The sequence below is a fragment of the Pelophylax lessonae genome (assembly GCF_965119305.1).
Source record: "Pelophylax lessonae genome assembly, chromosome: 1".
Classification (NCBI taxonomy): domain Eukaryota; kingdom Metazoa; phylum Chordata; class Amphibia; order Anura; family Ranidae; genus Pelophylax; species Pelophylax lessonae.
Genome location: NC_138768.1, coordinates 861,354,639 through 861,377,320, shown reverse-complemented (window position 1 = coordinate 861,377,320; position 22,682 = coordinate 861,354,639). Strand labels below are relative to the sequence as shown.

At 49.1% G+C, this 22,682-nt stretch overlaps 1 protein-coding gene across 1 annotated transcript in view; it reads left to right on the top strand.

Annotated features, from left to right (window-relative positions):
• The window catches only part of LOC309550064 (uncharacterized protein), a 206,288-nt gene that overhangs the window by 21,338 nt on the left and 162,268 nt on the right, over positions 1-22,682 (top strand). Inside the window, exons 2-5 of the mRNA XM_082250530.1 lie at positions 8,232-8,434; positions 11,988-12,210; positions 16,048-16,217; positions 16,543-16,684. Coding sequence (XP_082106656.1) covers positions 8,232-8,434; positions 11,988-12,210; positions 16,048-16,217; positions 16,543-16,684 — 738 coding nt within the window. The remainder of the gene's footprint in view (positions 1-8,231; positions 8,435-11,987; positions 12,211-16,047; positions 16,218-16,542; positions 16,685-22,682) is intronic.

Genomic DNA, 22,682 nt, shown 5'->3' with positions numbered 1-22,682 from the left:
GGAGCGCTCAGGCTGCCAGGCGTGTAAAGGGAAAAGAGAATTCAAAAATAGGCACACCCAGAGAGAGGGGGGCCAAAAAAAAAAAAAGGCCTCCAACAGACCGCTCTCCGGGAAATCGCCCCAGCAGAGGACAGTCCCACAGCTCAGCCCACCACCCAAGCCGGGCGACGGGGAGGGGGGGGGGCCAGGTATACGGCACACCATAGAACCCAGTACTGATATCAGACAGGGCGTCCATGACCAGGTGGGTCAACAGACACGACGCCGGCAGCATGCCTGTCGCAGGGCACATACAACACAAGCAGTTGGCAGCACACTGTCAGTGAGTGAAACAAAGTGAGAGAGAGAAGGAGTAGCAGAAATGGGAAAGAACAGAGAGGGGGGACAGTAGGGAAGAGAGGGGGAGGGAAACGTACCTGCTGTCATCCGGAGCACACCTATCTCCACCACATGTCCCAGTTACCGCACTCCAGCTGCTGGCGGCAAGCAGCGCCCAGCTGTAACCTAAGATGAGGGGGGGTCTGGACCCAGGGGTTGGGCTGGGGGCGAGGGTCCAGCCAAGTCCGCCAAGGTCAGATCGGCAAGCACCAATAGGGCTCTATCTAGGCTGGAGGGTACAAGGGCAGGGTCACCAACATAATCCAGCCAAGTTCTCCACCTCTCAGCATTGCGGTCCACGGTCCCCCTGCATTTAGCAAGCCATTTTTCCGCATCTCTGATGCCGTCTACCACCCGTCTCCACTCCAACCTGCCTGGCACCTGCGGCCTCTTCCAGTACATAGGAATCAGTCTCCTGGCAGCATTGAGAAGATGGGGCAGTATACTGCGCCGGTATCGGCCAATCGGCAGGTATGGAACGTGCAGCAAGAAGTGGAGAGGGTCGAAGGGAACCTCAACGTCCAGGATGGCCTTAATCTGGTCTCGGACGCCGCGCCAAAAAGAGGCAATGACCGGGCACTCCCACCAAATATGGAGGAGAGTACCACGGCCACCACATCCTCTCCAGCAAGTAGCAGGAACGGAAGGAAAAATGCGATGAAGATAGGCAGGGACTCTGTACCATCGAGTCATTATTTTGTAATTCGTCTCCTGCATTTTGAATCTATGGAGCTCGAGTGTGTAAGCTGGTAGAGATGAGCCGACCGCGCCTCCGAGAATTCCTGGCCTAAGTCCCGTTCCCACACCCGGACAAATCCGGGCCTGGAAACAGGAGCCGCCTCCCCCAGTAGCCGATACAGTTCCGATACAAGACGAAGGGTTTGAGAGAGGCAGGAGGGCGAATCGAGGGGCCGTGAACCTGGAAGAAGTGATGGAGTTGGCGGTATTTCCAGAAATTCAGTGGGGAACCACCACGGCGGCCCCCCAGCTTCTCGTAAGGCATCAGCCTGCCCCCCTCCAACAGCTTACCACAACTAGCGTTCCCATCATCCACCCGGGGGTCAAAGAATGACATTTGCTCACCCGGAGGAAACCAGAGGAAACCTCCCAGAGGCGCCAACGGGGAAACAGGGGGCGCCAGGTCCAATAGCTTGTTGATGCGATCCCAGGTATCCAGGACCTGGGTCGTCAGAGGAGAAGTATAAGCCAACAGCCCCCTGTACTCCCGGGACAGCCAGGGAGCATAGGACAGGTTCCTACCCGCCATGCACTTTTCCAAGGAGACCTAAAGCTTGGAGTGGGTATGGAAGCGCCAGTTCAGGATACGTTGAAGAACAATTGCCCTATAATAGCGACGCACATCCGGCAGGCCAAGGCCTCCCAGATGTTTCAGGCGTTTCAAGGTAGTCAGTGAACGCGAAGGGGACACTTCGCGTTCCAAACAAAATCAATAAGCATGCCGTCCAGGTGGGTGAAGAAACCGCGGGGCAGCGGGATGGGCAGCATTTGCAAATAAAACAGCACTCGAGGGAGGACAGTCATTTTAACAATATTAACCCTCCCCAGACAAGTAAAAGCTGTCTTAGTCCAATGTAGGAAGTCCTGTTTAATGTTAGATAGCAGTCGGGGGTAGTTCTGGGCATAGAGCGTGTCAAAACTGTTGGTAAGTTGGATGCCAAGGTACGTCAGAGATGTGGTGGTCCATCTAAAGGGAAAGGCAGCCCTAAGGGACCCGGAGAGGGATGGGGAAACGGACACTGGGAGGATCTCAGATTTGGTAAGATTTATTTTAAAGTTGGAAACATGGCCAAAGCGCTCCAGTTCCCGCATCAGGACCGGCAGCGAGAGCAAGGGGTCAGTGAGATGGAACAACACGTCATCAGCGTAGGCCGAGAGCTTGTGCTCCATGTTGCCTATCGTCACACCCCTAATATCACCATTCGCCCGGACCTTGCTCAGGAAAGGTTCCAGAACTAGGGCAAAAAGAAGGGGCGAAAGGGGGCACCCCTGCCTGGTACCGTTCCTGATCAGGAAGTCCGCCGATAAGCAGCCATCGACACGAACCCTAGCCCTGGGGCCCATGTAAAGCGCCAGAATCCAAGCTATCATATGGGAGCCTAGGCCCAGGGACTCCAACACCGCTCGCATATAATGCCAGTCCACCCGATCGAACGCCTTTTCGGCGTCGGTCGAGAGGATCAGGTATGGCGGGGAATCAGGGTGTGAATTGGCCCAGTGGATCAAATGCACAGCCCGAATGGCATTATCTCTGGCCTACCTGCCAGCAATGAATCACATCTGGTCCAGGTGGATGAGTTGGGGCATTAAAAATTTCATGCGGTTGGCCAGGATTTTAGCGAGTATCTTCACGTCGGTATTTAGCAGTGAAATGGGGCGGTAGCTCTGTGGGGAGGTAGGGTCCTTGCCCTCCTTAGGGAGCACCGTAATATGCGCCAACAACGCCTCAGAGGGGATCGACCCACCCGTAGCCAGGGAATTAAAATACTTACACATCGGCACTTGTAACAACGGGAGAAATGTTTTGTAGTAAGCCTTTGTGTAGCCATCGGGGGCCCGGGCTCTTACCGTTGGGCAGGGAGAGGATAGTATTTTCCAACTCGATCGCAGTGATTGGGGCCTCCAGAGTGGAGCGCTGTTCTGCAGTCAAGGAGGGAAAGGCATGATCCGAAAGGTAGGTCTAGATCGCAACAGTCTTAGCGCGGCGAGCGGCAGAGGAGTCCTGGCCGGACAGGTCATAGAGGTCAGCATAGTAAGTCCGGAAACAGTCCGCTATATCAGAGGGCTTGTATACCAGTCCACCCGAGGGGGTCCGCATTTTCGGCACGCAAAGTCGGGCCTGTTGTCTACACAGCGCCCGGGCCAGCATCCGCCCACATTTATTGCCATGCTCATAGAACTTATGGGAGACGCCGCGGTCCAAGAGGCGGGAAAAGAGCACCCGTAGCTCTGTCAGGCGGGTCAAGGCATCATGGTCACCAGTTTGTTTATGAGAAAGCTCGGCCTGTTGAAGGGAAGCCAGGACTCTAGTAAAGTCCGCCCGCCGTTCCTTCTTAAGTTTGGCGCCCAGGGAGATCAATTCCCCTCGGACAACCGCTTTATGGCCCTCCCACACCACCCCCTCAGGCAGACCGTCCGACCCATTCTCAACAAAATAGCACCGCAAGACCTCCGAAACTTTAGAGACAACCTGTGAGTCATCCAACAAATTTTCATTCAACCACTACGTCCAGGACCTATGGGTGCTAGCAGGCAGGGCAAGTTCCATCAGGACCGGTGCGTGATCAGAGATCGTGATGTTGCCAATCGACGATCTCCGCAGGCACTCCAAGGAAAGCTGATCAACATAAATTACATCTATACGTGTATAGACATCATGTAAGGAGGAATAGTAGCTAAAATCCTTGTCCTGGGGGTGGAGAATCCGCCAGGAGACCACCAAGCGAAGAGATAGGAGGGCCTTGCGGTAATGTTTGAGAAAAGCGAAGGAGTGAGAGGATCTGCCATGGGAAGTATCTAGGAGGGGATCAAAGCAGACGTTAAAATCACCCCCTACTACCAGGGACCCCTCCCTAAAGTCCGCTAAACGTGTAAGAGTGGCATCTAAAAAAGAGAGTTGCCCCATATTGGGAGCGTAGAGTGAGGCCAACGTGATCATTTTGCCCTGGATCGTTCCCTTAAGGAACACGTAGCTTCCCTGGGGGTCAACCACGTGGTCGACAGGCTGAAAAGGACAGGCCCGGTGAATGGCAATAGCCGTACCTCGGGATTTGCTAACAGGGGAAAGACTATGATACCATTGACTATAGAGATGCGTAGGGAGCTTTGGGAGGGAGTGGGGGGTGAAGTGGGTCTCTTGTAGGAGAACCACCTGCGCCCCGAGCTTCTTCAGTTCCCACCACAATCTGTTGCGTTTGTGCGGGGAGCACAGGCCCTGCACATTGTACGACATTACCTTAAGTGATGACATCCTGAGACCAGGGTCACGATGGGCCAGCTAGGAGGGGGCGGGGACAATGTGGAGAGATGAGGAGGACCGGCTTCCGGATGCGCAGGCACAAGGGAGGAAAAGAACTAAGAAAGGAGAGTGAGAAAAATACAGCATACATGACAAGAATACCACAGGCAATAAAATATAAAAAAAAAAAAACCCCAAAAACAAAGGTTGACCGAGAAACCGAGCAACCACCCTGACCCCAATAGGGGAGGGAACTAAAGGCCAGGCCGAGTGTGCCACCCCAGATGGAGAGGCACACTGGACAGCGGCCTCGGTCCACAATAGGGGACTAAGTCCATGGAGGGTAACCTACTGGGGGAACGTAGGCCGCTCACAGAACCAGGGTAGGGACCAACACGAAGCAGGGGACCCAACCCGCACCCACCCAACTAGCCCCAGGTGGGAAAAAGGGGAGAAAAAAACACCCCCCCACCTCCTCGGAAGGAGCCTGCGGGACATCCGGGCAAAGGCACGAAAACTGGCACAGTTCAGAGTTCCAAGCAGGGGCCCCACGACTCATTCAACAGGGTAGAATCAGGACCAGTGTCATGGGCAACTAGGATCCAGGAGGAGAGGAGGCCACACCAGGCCCCTCAGCATGGCAAAGGCGGTTACGTCTGCATTGCCAGCGGGGAGCCAGTTGCCAGGGTTGAGGTAGCCGGATGGGCGACATTTCGGGCAGGGCCCTCCAGTCCGGAAAGTCCACAGGACCCAGGCCTAAAGCTGACAGGAACTCCGGGAGATCGTCTTTGGTGCGTAGGGTAGCCGAGACATCACCTTTAGTAGTTCGGAGGTAGAAGGGGAAGCCCCAGCGGTAGGTGAGGCCTGCAGCTTGGAGTGACTCAAGCAAAGGACGAAGAGCCCTGCGTTGCATAAGGGTGCGACGTGACAAATCTTGATAAAAGTAAAGGTGTGCGCCATCAAAGTAAAAAAAAAAGGCTTATTTCTCATCTTTCGCATAATATTGTCTTTGATGGTGTATTTATGAAGTTTGCAGATGATGTCGCGCGGGTTGTCAGCATCTTGAGAAGGAGGCAGCAGGGCCCTGTGCGCCCTGTCTATTTCGATAGGGGCAGTGGCAGGGAGGCCCAGAATCTCTCTGAAAATGTCCGTCAGTGTGGGGACAATATCCCTAGGGGCCATGGCTTCAGGGAGGCCCCGAATCCTTATGTTCCCCCGGCGACTGCGGTTCTCAAAGTCATCAAGTTGGGAGAGCAGGGCCTCGATTTTCTGATCCTGTCCCACACAGCGTGCCTGCAGCGTGGAAATGACAGGGAGTGCTGCATCCAAGCGCTGTTCGACAGACTCCACACGGGATCCCAAGTGAGAAGTGTCCACCTTTAGCTGGGCAATGTCCTCTTTAAAGGCAGTCTCAACCCTGGAGATGAATCTATCCAGGTCTGCCTTAGTGGGTAGGGCCCAAATGTGTCTCCGCAGATCTCCATCTCCCAGGGTATCTGCAAGATCGGGGCCCCTCTCCTGGGACTCCGAGAAGCAGGGGGTGGCAAGAGGGATCGGGGTATGCACCGATCGTTGCGGAGAACGCCCAGTGTCCGCGCTCCACGATGGACTGGCCGCAGGCCGGAGCAGCCGCCCCCATCTTGGATGGCTGTGGATCTCGGCCGCGGACCTCCGGGAAGAAGGCCGGTATGCGGCCCGGCGTGGTGCGATCTGGCCGCGGCGGTTGGGAGACAGTCCGGCGTCTGGTGGGCATGTCAGGAGCCGGTTAGGAGGCAGGAGGCTGGCGGGTGCTAGTGAAGAAGGCTGCGGCGGGTGCGGAGCTGAGACAGCGTGCGTCCTCACTCCTCCATGGCCAGGACACGCCCCAGAATTCACCTTTTAAACTGTTACTATGTTGCAGATTTATCAGTATATTTACATTCTGACACTTCCTGGTGCATGGTATGCCGGTGTTTGCCGCCTGTTGTTGCCCTCTTTGGCGGTCTCTAGCATGTACATGTAATTCTTGCTCTAGCCAGTGCTGTGCGCTTAAGTACAGTATATTTTAGAAGTGTGGAAAATATATTAATTCTTTAAAATCGTTTGGATATAATATATTCCACTTGTCATGGTAGTGACTGCAAATGCATCCTAGTGTATAAGTTAACTGCACAGATATCAGTGTGTCTCACAATACCCAAGTCTTGATGGTAAGTTTAAGTTCCACTCATGTGATCTCACACCCCAAGTCTACCATCATGGTGGTGATGTAGCTAGCAGGAAGTGTGGCAGCAGTCAGCTGATCTGTGTCTCCAGCCATCGCTCTAAGTCCATGTGGCTCTGCTGCAGTGCGCATGTGCTGGCAGGGGGGCATCTAACAAAAGGAAAGAGCAGGGTCTAAGGCCCGCAGGTCACATCTGGTCCTCCCAAAATTGTATCCGCCCTGCAGCAAATGTCTGTAAAAATACCCCAGCTGGTTGGCAGTAAATACACTGGTATGTGTATCGTAATACAGAAACTGGCACATCCATTGCCAGCCATCAAACCATGACCCTTCCCCAGTCCTCCTCCTGGTCAATTCATGATGTAAGGGGGGACTCTGAAGGGCACTTCAGGTTGTAGGGGGAACATTGAAAGGCACTTCATGATGTAAGGGGGGGCTCTGATGGGCACTCCTTGATGTAAGGGGGAATCTGATGAGCAATCCTGAATGTAAGGGGGGACTCTGACGGGCACTTCATAATGTAAGGGGGGGACTCTGTAGGGCACTCCATGATGTAGGGGGGACATTGAAAGACACTTCATGTTGTAAGGGGGGATCTGATGGGCACTTCATGATGTAATGAGGGACTCTGACAGGCACTCCTAGAAGTAAGAGGGAATCTGATGGGCAATCTTGGATGTAAGGGGGCACTCTGATGGGCACTTTATGATGTAGGGGGGACTCTGATGGGCACTTCATGATGTAAGGGGGGGGGGGGACACTGGTGGGCACTTCAGGATGTAAAGGGGGACTCTGAAGGGCCCTTCATGTTGTGGGGGGGGGGACTCTGAAGGGCCCTTCATGATGTAAGGGGGGACTCTGAAGGGCACTTCTTTGTTGTAGGGGGGACATTGAAAGGCACTTCATGATGTAAGGGGGGACTTTGATGGGCACTCCTGGATGTAAGGGGGAATCTGATGGGCAATCCTGAATGTAAGGAGGGCACTCTTATGGGCACTTTATGATGTAAGGGGGGACTCCTGATGGGCAATCCTGGGTGTAAGGGGGACTCTGATGGACACTTCATGATGTAAGAGGGCACTCTGAAGGGCACTTCATGATGTAAGGGGGGCCTCTGATGGGCACTTCATAATGTAAGGTGGGACTCTAGTGGACACTTCATGATGAAGGGGGGGACTAGGAATGTGCAATTGTGGATGTAAGGGGGGACTCTGATGGGCACTTTATGATGTAAGGGGGGACTCTGATGGACACTTCATGATGTAAGGGGGGAATCTGGTGGGCACTCCTGGATGTAAGGGGGAACTCTGATGGCCACTTCATGATGTAAGGGGGGCTCTGATGGCCACTTCATGATGTAAGGTGGGGGGAGTCTGATGGGCAATCCTGGATGAAGGGAGGAACTATATAAGACCGCAAATATTTCCAAAATCCTTAATATGGCCCTCATACTTGAAAAGTTTAAAGACCCCTGAGCTTAATTTAACTAATCTAAGCCAAGCTAAGAGTTGGAAATGACTTACCACTTTATGGGCAGTATTTGTGTTTCTGGTCCTCAGCTTGATTGCAGAGTATTTTTAAAGAACACCCAAAATCTTCTAAGTGTTCACCAAATGTATACCTCAAGTTACTGGACAGCAGATATAGTTTTCTGATTCTCCTGTGTGTTTCCAGTTCCTCTGCAGGGGATCTGGGTTGATGTCCAGGTGAAAGGCTTTGTGGCGGATGTATCAGCGACTCTCAAGTATAAGAACAAGGAGGAGAAGGCGATAGAAGCGGTCTTTGTCTTTCCAATGGATGAAGACTCTGCCGTCTACAGCTTTGAGGCCACAATAGAGGGGAAGAAGATTGTAGCCGACCTCCAGGAAAAGAAGCAGGTAATGAGGATTACAAGACAAACACATCAGACTACAATAAAATTTCACTAGAGACATGAATATACACTCTTTGGCTTGGTATATAATTATACGTTCTTGGGCCTGTAGTGCATTCACTGGTCCCCCCTTTGCTTTTCTTGTTGATGACTGAGACCTTGTAGATCCACTGGGGATCTCTGGCCAAGGCTGTAAACTAGTGATCGACCAATATCGTTTTTTCATTGCCGATACCAATACCGATATTTTGGTCATTGCGTTTTTTTTTTTTTTGTTTTTTTTTTGTTTTTTTTTTACTTTACAGGTACTCTTGTGGAGGGATCTGGGGGTCTAAAAGATCACTTAAAAGCATTCAAAATGCCAAGTTTTTCTGTTTTGAATGCTGTCATTTTTTTTAATTTGGCGCCGAGTACCCGGAAGTGATGTCACGACATCACTTCCGGGTTTTTACATGGACACCTGATCAGAGCCGAATCTCTTCCTCTTCTCTTCCGGCTTTGATCGGGTCTTTCGGCAGCCATGCAGGTAGGATGCCCGGGTCTCCCGGTGGGATGGGAGACCTGGGCGAGCTGCAGAAAGAGGCGAAAGGGGGGGGGACGTCCCCTCCCGCTCCTTGTAATGACAGCCGAGCGGCTTCTCAGCACATAAATTTTATGTGTATATACACGAAAATTATATTGAAAAATGTGAATTAACCCGCATACATAAAACCGACAAAAGAAGGCACAATTGTTGGTCCTAATGGGTCATGTACAGTTAAAAGGTTACAATCAAAACGTCACATGTATACCTAACAGCAGAGGTGTAACTAGAACCTTCAGGACCCGGTGCAAGAAACCATGAATGGACCCCAGGCCGGGCCCTTCCCTTTAAGCCTGGGGTGCTTCCCACTGATCCTGGGGCCCTTTACTCTCATTACGGGGCCCTTTATTATGGTCCCTTTCACAAGTTCTGCAGTGGGCCCCCTTCCTGCCATCTTGGGGCCTCCCCTTGCGATCCTGGAAGTTCACCCACTGGTGTCAGTAGTTTATATTTTTTAGTATTTAATTGTATTATTTTTTTTTTTTTTACAATGTCACTGACAATGACTCTGTCCATTCAGAAAAGGAAGGAGCTGGTAATTTGCATATTTACCAACCCTTCTGGCAGGAGAGGAAAGGGAGCACAGTGGGGGGCGGGGGCGGCACAGTAGGGGGAGGGGGACCAGGGGAGCACACAGGGGCCCAGAGGCAGCAGAACACAAGTGAACTGGTTAGGAGGAGCGGCGGGGGCAGCATACAGAGGAACCAATCTCCTCCATTTTCCTCCTGAAGCAAAAAGGAGGAAAAAGGAGGACAGTGATTTCTCTACATGCTGCCCCCGCCGCCCCTCCTATCCAGGTGCACAGGGGAGTGTACAGGGGAGCCGCACAGACCCCCTGGAGCATGGGGCACGGTTGCCATTGCAACCCCTGTAGTTGTGCCTCTGCCTAACAGTAAGAATGGGAATAAAAAATATATAAATATATCATGCAGTTGGGATAGCATATAGATGTATAGATCAAGATGTTTTAATAAATACATTAATATCCCATTCAATATTCATGCCAAATGGATAGTAAGAATGTAATTCATAGATCCAAGATGCCCCTAGTGCATGCCCCACCCCCTCCATGGTGGAATATATTGGTCAAAATATATGAAAGAAGGAGGGTATGACTGGGGGATTGATAATATTGAGGACAATTTTTCTTTATAAAGACAGACGATATAGATATTGCCCCTATAGATAATTTTGGCCTTGTCTGGTGACCTAGACCCCAAGATGCGATCACTTTTTAGAACATCCCAGTGTTTATTGAAGATTCATTGGATCCCTTTGTGCTGAATGGAGAACGAAGTAAACATAGACCATTTGAACACCTCACCATTAGTTCAACGTGGTTTGTCTATCAGAAGGGACTCTCTGTCCACTGCTAGAGTTCTCTGGATTTCAGAGTCTAACCCCCTATGATTATATCCCTTATCTAAAAATCTTTGTTTCAAGATGAATACTTGTTGCTTGAAGTCTTGAACCTCTGTACAGTTACCTCACAGTCTAAGAAATCGGCTGTGAGGGACAGACTGTAGCCATACCTTGTGATGGCGGCTATCTATGGGAATTAGACCATTATGATCTGTGGGTTTGAAGTAAGTTTTAAACTTCAAATGTCGATGGTGCATTTCAATCTCCAAATCTAGAAAGTGAATCTTATCTCGACTGAATTCATATGTTAGGGAGATACCCCTATCACTCATGTACAGAAAACCAAAAAACCTCTCTAGGGAGTCGCTATTGCCATTCCATAGGAGGAGGATGTCATCTATATATCTGGCCCACACTATATCTTCTATTGCAAGTAAAAGCGGCTGTGAAACCAAAAATAGTTGTGTTTGGTGGCAAATTCTTACAGATCGATGATAAACCAACCCTGAGCTTGTGACAATGTGATTAGAGGAGAGGGAATTATATTCATATAGTATTAGATAGTATTACTATCTGCTGCCAGAACTCCGGTATTTAATGTCAAAGTAGTTATGTAAATACATGGTGGGCGGTTCGGAGGTGGTTAAAAGCATAAATGAAAGGCAAAACATGTGTGTATAAGTATATTAGAAAAAAAAAATTCTATATATATATATATATATATATATATATATATATATATATATATATATATATTTAAAAAAAAAATTCTATATATATTTAAAAATACATTATAAACAGGGCTTGACAAATTTGCTTGAAATCTAGGAGCCAGCTGAAAAAAACTTAGGAGCCAGTTTTTTTTTTCACGCATGCCGAATGGCTGGCTTCTGGGAAAATTGGTGAGCCAATCACACAAGCAGCAAATTATGTTTCTGGGGGTGTGGTCAGTATACATTCTGTGTACAGAACAGCTCCAGGCAGCCATATTGCATTGCATTTTCAGAAATTTACAACAGCTGCAGATCGAAAAAGAAAGGTAATTTTTAATAACATTCAATAACAATATGATTTGTGTTGCAATTGTATACGCTATATTGTTTTTTCTTTATTTTCTGATTTTATTTCCCCACGAAAGTGGAGTTACCCTTTAAGTAACGCTCTTTTATAATCAACTGTCTGCTGGACACCTGTTTAATGAATAATTAGACTCACCTGTAGTTGAATTTTCGTTAGGATTTTGTTGTCTAAAATTTAGCTTTTCTCCTAAGACCTTCATTGGGGTGTGTTCATTTTTGCAACATGGTCTTGAATGAATTTGTTAGGAAAAATACTTTTGGTGTGTGTATAAATTAACACATCTTGGTTACAATTATTGGGCCGCATCTATGGGAGTATTTTATAGTATAATGTCCCATAGAAAATATTGATTCTGAAAGGAAAGTAAAGGTTTTCTGACAAATCCGTTGGGGTGTACTCATTTATACTGAGCACTGTATATACTGTGTATACATATATGAAACTGTGTTCATAGGTCATATTCACAGATCTAATTTGCTGTAAAAAAGGTTCAGATTAGACAACAGTTTTACTGTTCCTCCCTCTTCTCCAGGCTCACAAAACGTACGATGAGGCCATAAGCAGCGGTAAACAGGCTTTTCTCCTAGAGGAAGATGAGAGCTCAGCGGACATCTTTAGCTGCAGTGTCGGGAATCTTCCTCCTGGCCAGGATGCCGAGGTCACCCTGAAATATGTACGGGAGCTGCCAGTGGAGGCAGACGGAGCTGTGCGTTTTGTACTCCCGGCTGTCCTAAACCCAAGATACACCCCAAAAGGTACAAGTACAAATCAGATTTTTTATTTATTTATTTTTTAATTTTAAATGTAATGCTTTTATTTGCTTTTCTGAAAGGACCACTAACCCTAAAGTGAACCTGACCTGGCCTAAAATGTTTCAAAGAATTACAGATGCTAATTATGTTGTACTTTCAAACCATTTGCTGTGTCCCTGTGCCTGAACATGAAATGCCAGAACTTCTATGTGAAGTAGAGAAGACTAGCCATTTTTTGTTTTTCAATGTATTTTTGCTTCAACTCAGACTTCTTATTCAGCTACTCTGATCAACGTATCCTAAGCCATAGCTTTGGAGGCCATACCTGGACCCCACTGGACTAAATATTGAGGGACTAATGTGACCTTTGGGCACTGAGCTCTGCTTGTGGTGCTTTCTTGACATTTGTGTACTGTCTTAGTTAGTCGTAGATTGCTATCCAAGAGCCGTAGTAGTTTCTGCTATGTCTATGAAGATTAATCATGAGTAGGCTGTGAGGGCTGAGCTTTAGAATTTACTATATTTATTAGAACTGCTGGGCCCTATTAATATCCCTCTTTTTTCCTGGTGTTCTCAATTAGGTTTTTGTCATGCAGTGCAAAACTTCAGATCCTAAGCGCCAGAGGAGCAGTCCTCTGCATTGGATCGCTTAAATCACAGTCCACTAACCCTTCAGGGAGAACCTGCTGTGACTCTTCTCAAAGACCTGACATGGACAGCCTGGAACATTGTCCCTGCTTGAGTCCATACTTTCCTCCGAGTGCTCCTTAGCTCCATCCGATGTGGCCCCCCTTAGGCCCCTTTCACACGGGCATTCCGTTTGTCCGCTTTTTGTCTGTTTCCTGATGAAAAATGGATGTCATCCATTTACATCAGTTATTCGCTCACTTCCAATAAATTCTGCATGTTTGTTTTGTTTAACCGCTTCAATACAGGGCACTTTCACCCCCTTCCTGCCCAGGCCAATTGTCAGCTTTCAGCGCTGTCACACATTGAATGACAATTGCGCGGTCATACAACACTGTACTCAAAATTTTGTCAGCACATTTTTTAAATAAGTCATTTTTCACCTACACTGATGGGCACTGATGAAGCGGCATTGATAGGCACTGATGGGGTGGCACTGATGGGCACTAATATGTGGCAATGATGGGCACTAATAGGTGGCACTGATAGGTGACACTGATGGGTACTGATAGGTGGCACTAATGGACAGGCACTGCTGGACACTGAAAGGCAGCACTGATTGGCATAACTGATGGCACTTATGGGCAATGATAGGTGGTACTGATAGGCACAGACTGGTGGTACTGATGGGCACAGAGTGGCATCACTGATGTGCAGTGCCTTGATTACCTTTACAAGTCTTCCTGTGAGTAGAGACCCGGCTCTTTGCCGAGATCAGGGTCGCGCCATGTCTCAGGAACACGGGGCGCCCGCGATTGCGTCTAAACTGGGCCTATCATGTCGTCCCAGAATAAGAGCGGCACCGCTCCGCGGTTATTTGACAGCGGGCGGGAAGTGGGTAAAAAATGGAAGCAGACAAAAAAGGGATGTAAACATGGATGGAAAAACTGATGTAAATGGAACAGAACTAAATGAAAATGGATGTTAACTGATTTAAACTGAATCCGTTATATCTTAGCAAAAACGTGACTGAATGGATGAAGCCCATGTAAAAGGGTCTTAAGTCTTATCCAGGAAGGAGTTCTCTGCTATTTTGCATGAGTTTGAGGAAATTGCAACTTTGAGTGCTGACTACAGAGGCCATAAGCAAACTTCCAACAGCTTCCTCTCCAGAATACTTGCTTACATGCCTGCAGCTGTAACCACCTCAGAGTCTTCTGCTATGAAGACTACATCTGATGAAAAGTCTCAGAAATTCATGTTAGATTATTTTTTTTCTGGAGGAGTCGGAGGCAGCCGTCAGGGTTAATTAAACCATATTGGCTCTTATTGACATGGTATGTACCCCCATAAAAATGGAAGAGCAGCCTGTAGCTTCTAACAGCGCTGTTACTGGTCTAGGATTCCTAAGGGGTCCCAAAAGTAAATAAACTTTTCCTATACACACCTTACACAGAGGTTTCTGTACAAAGACTGGAATACACTTGATAAACTATTCACACCTCCAAAACGTTTTGCAGAATATCCTTTTGCAAAGGAATTTATCACGAATTGATCCATTCCCTCTGTTGAGGAGGCACTAGCATTAAGGGTTAATTTGGCAAATGTTTGGAAGCTCCATCCAAATCCTTGTCTTCTTTAACAGGCATTGTTTCACAGCCTGCTGTGGCCCTGATGTTAGTCTGTCAAAATGTATGGGGTTTAACTAAATTCATGTTAAAGTAGACCTTCCATGCCAAATGGAAGGTCTACTTTTTTGCAAACTCCTTATCACCCCAACACAAATGGCTTTAAAAAGCCATTTGTAAACAAGCAAATTGCCCCAAAAATGACTTGGCTTAACCTGGCCTCAGGCGCACATGGTAGATGTGATACTCCGATCTGATCAAAATAGTGGCAGGCACTCTGCGGGTTCTTCCAAATCCACTGGAAGAATCCACTGGATTTTCTATCCCAAGAACTAGTTTACCACCCTGCTTCACATTTGCTAGCTTTAACGGCTTTTGATGCCCAAGTCTTGAGAAAGATATGACAATCTGAATTGTAATTCACTCAAGGTTAAAAGCTAGGAAGTCTTCTTCTCATAAGGTATACCATCACCCACGGAAGGTTTACTTCTCCCAGTGCAGAGAAAGTAGCTTTAACCCCTGGAAATACTCAGTCGGGAAAAAAATGTACCTCTTGCAATCAGGTCTACATTGGTATTTGGTACTGAACTCCATCAAGGGACACATTTTGATCCATGAGATCATATTCCAAAGAGCGCAAGCCTCCCCTACTTTTGTTAAAGAAGAAGTAGTGTCAAAGCTCAATTGGCCCTATTTCTCCTATGGATCACAGGAGTGCACTTCATTCTGCAATCCTGTGACCCATTTTTCCCTCAGCTGGTCCAGGCCCTTAACCGATCCTGATCTTGACTGGCAGTTGGCTCAGCTTGTTAGTGAGCCGCTGAGAGCCTGAGCCAGCTGCCCTCACCCTCTGCACAGCCTGGCGCTGGGGGGGGGGGGGTGCAGAGCAGAGGAGCTGGTGACTAGGCTAAAGATCAAAACCTGAGTGATCAGAGGCCTTTGATCGCTCAGTTCTTGGTCTTTAGAGGCGGCAGGGGACAAGTGGAGCTGGGATTGGTGCTACAGCCGTCTAGGCCTTCCCCTCTGTGTTTCTTTTCATGCTCTTGACATTGCTTTATCACAGAACTGGTGCATGTTTTTAAGGTGCTGGCTTTCAGTTTTGTATGTTTGCCATGTTCAGTCCTCCCATAGATGGCAGTGTAACCTGATTGTATCTGAATTCCGGTGTCTCTCAATGGACTTCAAAAAGTAGTATTTTACAGTAAATACAAAAATCCTATTTTTTTTCCCTCTGGCCTTTGTAAGCATCTAGATAAGGAAATACAGGCTGCAAGGGCCACAAAATAAATGGCAATAGCAGATTGGGCATCAGGGCAGTAGAGATTTGGGTATCTGAGAGTTGAAAAATAAGGGGTGGTGCTTAGGAGGGGATTTAATTTGATTTGGAAGGAAGTCAAGGTCTTATTTACAGCCTGGATCCAAAGCGCCCCATAGGGACATACACAGGGATCGATTTGAAGGCGAACACAAGTACGTGAACTATTTTTATCTTAAAAACATTTTAGGCCAGGTAAAGTTAACTTTTATTATATCGAAATGTATCAAAATATAACCATTTACTGACTCTGCATCTTATCTCTTCCAGATCATGATGTGAGCATAACAGCCACGCGTCCGCAGGTGCCAATTGGTGAGATCCCATACACACTGAGTCTGAACGCTCACTTCCAATCTGCATATGGGATCGCCAAGATCGAGTCCAGCTGTAACATCACCCCTCTGGAATACACAGATACTGACAACACTTGTGCCAAGGTGAGTGGGGCACAGAATAATATCAAGGCTCATTTCTTTTGTTGATTGCACAGGATAACTACTTCTTCTAATACATGGTGTTGGGGTTGAAAAGTGTAGCTAAACCTTCAAGTCTTGTATGTATGTCGTGAAAGAAAATGGCCAATTAGGTTAGAAAAGGAGCTCCTTTATTATAATTTTGCAGTCATCTCCTGTGTTCATGTCACCCCTACATATAGTGAAGATGATGAATTACCAAGGCAGCAAATGTGCTATCTACAATTACAATGTATTAATATTATTATTATTATTATTATTGTTTTATTCTGTTATTTCACCTTTGTAGGTGTCACTGGCGGAGGGACACAAGTTTGAGCGAGATGTAGAATTATTGGCTTATTATACGGATGTGAACAAACCCAGCGTCACTGTGGAGGCGGGGCTTGGAGCTGCAGATGCTGCCCAGGAATCACGACCGACGCCATCAGGTGACAAAATAGGTTGACACGACGTCTACAGCTAGCACTCTGAGCCATAGTATGGCTTGTTACATTTGTGCCAATGTCAATGTTATTACAGATGCTAAAAATTAATACAAATGACACTGCTCCACACTAATATATGCAACAACCAGCCATAGGTGGAGTGGCTCTCCACGATTAACCTTCTCCCCTCCAAGGTTGTATTTTTATTTTTCTGAACCACAATAAGCTTTACTGATAGCAGATCAGGTCACACAGACAGTCTCTCCACCATCGGATTTTTTTTTTCTCTGAACCACAATAAGCTTTACTGAAAGCAGATCAGGTCACACAGATAGTCTCTCTACCATCGGATGTGGCTCTGCCCACTGACTAGACATGTGCAATTCATTGAATTACCAATTTAAAATTGAATTAAATTTACGTTATCAGAGATTCGGATGTATCTGAATTTCTGAATCGAAATATTAAGAAATAAATGATAATTAAACATTTTTCAGATTGGAAACTGAATTTGAATTGGAAATGAAAACACATTGCAATGAATACAGTAAGGTATAAAAGTGAAATAAGATGATGATTCCTGCTTAGACTGCTTTATAGAAAAGAATATATAAAAGTGGAATAAAATGGAATAGAATATAAACGAATGGAATAAAATGGAAGAGAATATAAAAGAATGAAATAAAATAGAATTCAAAATAAAAGAATAGAATAAAATAAAACAGAATAGAAAAGAGTAGAATAGAATAGAATTAAACCGAATATAATAGAAAATAAGAAATAGTAGATAAAGACTATTTCAGAAAGACACAGTCACATGTGACTCCACTGCTGACACTTCTCACCCAATGGGCTTAATCATAAGAAGTCAGGGACACCCATTGGGTGAAATGTGTCAGCTGTAGACGTGCAGATTGCAGAATGGAAAAATGTGTTTAGTTTCGGATTGAGTTGTTAAGTTACTCATTTCTCTTATGTCCTCCGACAGTCGCCGCCTCCTCTAAGTCATCATAATTGGGTATTGTCCACCTATCCGTAGGAATAGCTAGGCATATAGACTTAGTCAAAAAGACAAAAGGCATTAGCATATACACACCCACGGGGGCTGTCCCATCTGGTCAATACCCCCCCTGCATCACCACTCCCAACTCAGTTTTAGTTTGCCTAGCATCAGGAATAGTTCAGGCTCCTTGTGCTGGGGCTTCAGTCTCAGCCTTCCTAAATCTTTTATTTGATTTCTTTTTGAATGTCAGTTTTTTCTCTCACTTTACTAGCTGTTTATTTTGTCAGCTTTAGTGTTAGTTTGTTCTTCGGATGAAGATGGATAATGCGGTGCTGGGATTCGGACTGACCGCCCTGGTTCCCCAGGGCACTGAGGGTCAGATGGACCCCCAGCCTGCCATCGAGCGTTCAGCTATGGTTCGCCCTGGCATTAAGAACGACCCATCCCTGTTCGCTGCAGGGATGCAGCCGTGAGGTGGCTACCTCACAGGACTCGTCTGCGGTGCTGCAGCGTAATGTCCCTGGCTCATGGCACTCCCTGTCAGATGAGGACAGAGGTTTATCCGTGCATAGAGGCTTCCCCACGCCATCGGGTACAGGTAAGTACTTTTCTGTGTGGGGCCTCTGTCTGGGGTGGCAGTCTGTGTTGCTGTGTGTCCCCATGTCTGTGCCTGTGTGACTCCCTGTGCGATCCCTGCGTGGTTCGCTTTGTGCAGATATGCATGTTTGCTGGGGGTCCCTGTCCCTGTGTCACCTTAGGTGCATGTTTGGGGGTACAGCCGTGTGTATGTGCGGCGACCGCTGCGGGCGAAAATTTTTTTACTATGCACACTGTGTGGCCCCTCTGGGGCAAATATACCGCTCGTTTTGGCGCCATCCGCCGCCATTTTAAGAACGATCGGTTCGGCCGCATGTCGGCGGCCATTTTAGTGAAGCCTCCTATGCATCCCTATGGGGCAGCCATTTTCCCTGAGGTCTGGCTTATAGCCAGCCCCCTCCAGCAGCATTTCCTTTTCCTCTCAGACAGCACAGGCACAGGTAGCAACGATCTGCGGGCTCTGCAGTGTATCCCTCTCAGTCTTCTTCTGCATACTGCTTCTGGCTCAGTTTCTTTCTCCTTTTTGGGGGTCTTCATAGCTGTGACAGTAGCGGTGGGCTGCGCACTCCGCATCGCTATTTAAGGGGACAGTACACTGAATTTTTTGCACTGTTGTTTTTTATTATCTTGAGCCATGGATTCTCAGGAAAGCAAGTTTCCTCCAGCTTTGGTGGGGGGCCCCAGTTCTCCTGTGGCCCCGCTGCGACCTGATCTGGCTGCTGTGGTTGCGACTTTAGTGGCAAATATGGAAATGCTGATGTCTGAACGGGCTGCGAGAAAACGGCCCAGGCTGTCTCTTCTGATTCAGAAGGGGATGTGGCTGCTGCTGCTGCCTTTGCTGCTGCTGCGAGCGGGCCCCTTTCAGGGTCCCGCTCATCCTTAGACCCCCCGGGGTCTGAAGGGGAGGCTGCGGTGGAGGGTGTTGATACATCCTCCCCAGGGTCACCTGAAGAACGGGCGACCATGGATGAGTTGATTATTTCGGTTAAGGAAACCTTACATTTGGAGGACGAGCCCAGTCCTCCGGGCGTTGTGTCCTCATTTGGGACGCACAGGGTCCGCAAGTCTGTGCAGGTTTTTCCCTGCCCAGCTGAGTTTCATTACACTGTTAATGAAATGTGGCGCACGTTAAAACGTCCATTCCTGGTACCTAGTCGGTTCAAATTGCTTTATCCTTTTGCGCCGGCTACAGAATCACTGTGGTGTGTGCCTCCACAGGTAGATCACACTGTGGCCGTGTTGAACAAGGCTACCTTGGTTCCTTATGAGGATACCCCGGTTTTCCGGGATCCCACGGACCGGCGGTTGGAGTCGCTAGCCCGCCATTCCTATACGGTGGCGGGTTCGTTGCTCAAACCCGTTTTCGCGTCCGTTATGGTGGCTCAGGCGGTGGCTGATTGGATTAAGGTGTTTAGAAGCAACCTAGTGTCTGATGGTGTTCCGCCTGCCCAGCTGAAAATGGTGGACCAGATCCACCAAGGGGTCATGTATTTGTGTGATGCTGCCCTGAATGAGGCTCCCTTGGTGGCTCGCCTCTCGAGTGTCGCGGTACTCAACCGGCGACTGATATGGCTGAAGAGCTGGTCGGCCGACCAGTCCTCGCGGAAAACGGTTGCTGATTTTCCCTATGTCGGCTCTCGCCTTTTTGGCGAGGCGTTGGATACCCTGGTGAAAGGCGTCACGGGGGGCAAGAGCACTATGCTACCCCAGGACCCGAAGAACAAGTCTTTCCGAGGCAAGCGGGGTTCTGCGCCTAGATCCACTCAGGGGTCCTTTCGTGCCTTTCGGAACCAATCCAAGGGCAAGCCCTTCAAGGCCCAGGGCAACCAGAAGAAGCCCTGGGCGGGTAAGCAGAAGGCCGGCGACGCCGGCTCGGCGGGACACTCCGCCTCTGCCTGAAGGGGCGCCCTCACCCGTTTCTGGGGTGGGGGGACGTTTGCACGGTTTCCTCCAACCTTGGCTGCTCCGGATCTCGGACAGGTGGGTCCAGGAAATCGTTCGATCGGGTTACAAAATCGAATTCCTTTCCAGGCCGGCGGACAGATTCTTTTCCTCCAATCTTCATCTGCTTCCGGGGCGTTTGCAGGACTTGCATCAAGCGGTGCAGGACCTTCTTGCCCAGGGGGTGATTGTTCCGGTGCCTCATCAGGACAGATTTTGGGGGTTTTATTCGAATCTGTTCACTGTGCACAGAAAAGAGGGCAAAGTGTGTTCTATTCTGGACCTAAAAGCGCTGAACCGCTTTGTGCGGGTTCGGAAGTTCCGTATGGAGTCTCTCCGTTCGGTGGTGGTTTCCTTGAGTCCAGGGGAATTCCTGGCCTCGATAGATCTGAAGGATGCGTACCTGCATATCCCCATTTTCGAGGGTCATCAGCGGTACCTTCGGTTTGCTATCGCAGACGATCACTACCAGTTTGTGGCGTTACCTTTCGGTCTTGCTTCGGCACCAAGGGTGTTTACCAAAGTGCTGGCGCCGGTTCTGGGCCTACTGAGGGCTCAGGGCATTGCGGTCTTGGGTTACCTGGACGATCTCCTTCTGAGATCGCGTGCCAGCCAGGACCTTGTGCGCGATCTATCCATCATGGTACAGACGCTTCAGGAGTTCGGTTGGACTATCAACGTTCAAAAATCGACGTTGTCTCCATCGCTGCGTCTTCCCTATCTGGGAATGATTCTGGACTCCGCTCAGGCAAAGGTGTTCTTGCCGGACGACAAGCTCCGGACTTTGCGGGACGAACTCAGGTCCCTCAGGGACAATCCGTCCTCGTCACTCAGGACCTGCATGCGGAGCCTGGGGTTGATGGTATCGGCCTTCGAGGCGATTCCCTTTGCTCAGTTCCACACGCGTGCTCTCCAGACGGAGATCCTGGCCAGGTGGGACAGACTACCTCAGTCCTTGGATCTGGAGGTCTCCCTGAGTTGCCAGACCAGATTGGCTCTTCTTTGGTGGATCCAGTCCCCGTCGGTGACGGAAGGCAAGTCCTTCCGTCCGTTGGTGTGGACGGTGGTTACCATGGATGCCAGCCTGTCGGGCTGGGGTGGAGTCATGGGCAACCTGTCTGCCCAGGGCACTTGGGCGGAGGAGGAGTCCTCTCTCCCGATAAATGTGCTGGAGCTACGAGCGATAAAACTCTGTCTCTTCCAGTGGTCGGATCGTCTCCGGGGCCTGCCTGTTCGCGTACAGACGGACAATGCTACCGCGGGGGCTTACATCAACCACCAGGGGGGCACCAGGAGTGCTCGAGCGGCCCGGGAGGTAACCGACATTCTGTCTTGGGCCGAGACTCATGTCCCGGCGATCTCGGCAGTTCACATTCCGGGTGTGGAAAATTGGCAGGCCGACTATCTGAGCCGCCAGACCCTGGACCAGGGGGAATGGTCCTTTCACCCAGGGGTTTTTCAGCTGCTGGTGCGAAATGGGGATCCCCAGATGTGGATCTGTTCGCATCCCGGCTAAACCAAAAGGTGGAAAGATTTGTGGCAAGAACGCGCGATCCGTTGGCGGACGCCTCGGATGCGTTGGTGGCCCCTTGGCATCAGTATCGTCTGATGTACGCCTTTCCTCCGATTCAGTTACTATCCCGGTTCCTTCGCAGATTGGCCTCGGAACCGCACACAGTGATTCTGGTGGCACCGGACTGGCCACGCCGGTCCTGGTACGCCGACGTTGTTCATTTGGCAGTGGCACCTTCGTGGCGCCTGCCTCTGCGGGAAGATCTCCTGTCTCAAGGTCCGATCTTCCATCCTGCTTTACAGTCGCTGGCTTTAACGGCCTGGCTGTTGAGACCCAGGTCTTGAAAGACAAGGGTCTATCCCCTGAGGTCATCCCTACCCTGATCAAGGCTAGGAAATCCTCCTCTGGTAAGATCTATTACCGTACCTGGAAAGCCTATTTCACCTGGTGTGAGTCCAGGGGGTTCTCCCCTCGTTCTTACTCGGTGTCACGGCACTGCCGCGTACTCACCTGCGTCTGGGTGCCTGCGGCGTTCTCGCAACAGAGTCTCGGTGCTTGCCGGTCACAGAGACACCCCCTCCGGGTCTGCGGTGGCTCCTTCTCCTCCCCTCACCTCTGAGGACTGCAGCAGCACACTGTCATGGCAAGATGGCGGCCGCCATGCAGTTAGTGTTTTACACAGAGGGAGAGAGGAGAGTTGAAGATCTGGTAAGATCAGGTTCTATGAAGCAAACCAAGATGGCGCTGGGTCTGTGACCTCCCTTTATAGCCCCTGGCAGCCCCACCTACTGGTGGGAGGTGGCGGGTCATGTGATCCTGGCTCCCTATATAAACCAAGCACACCTTCCAGTCAGTGCTTGGTTATTTTCCTTGCTCCTGTGTGTCTGCTAATTGCATTGTCTGTGTTCCTGATCCTTTCTCCCTCAGGTGGATACTCCTTGATTGCC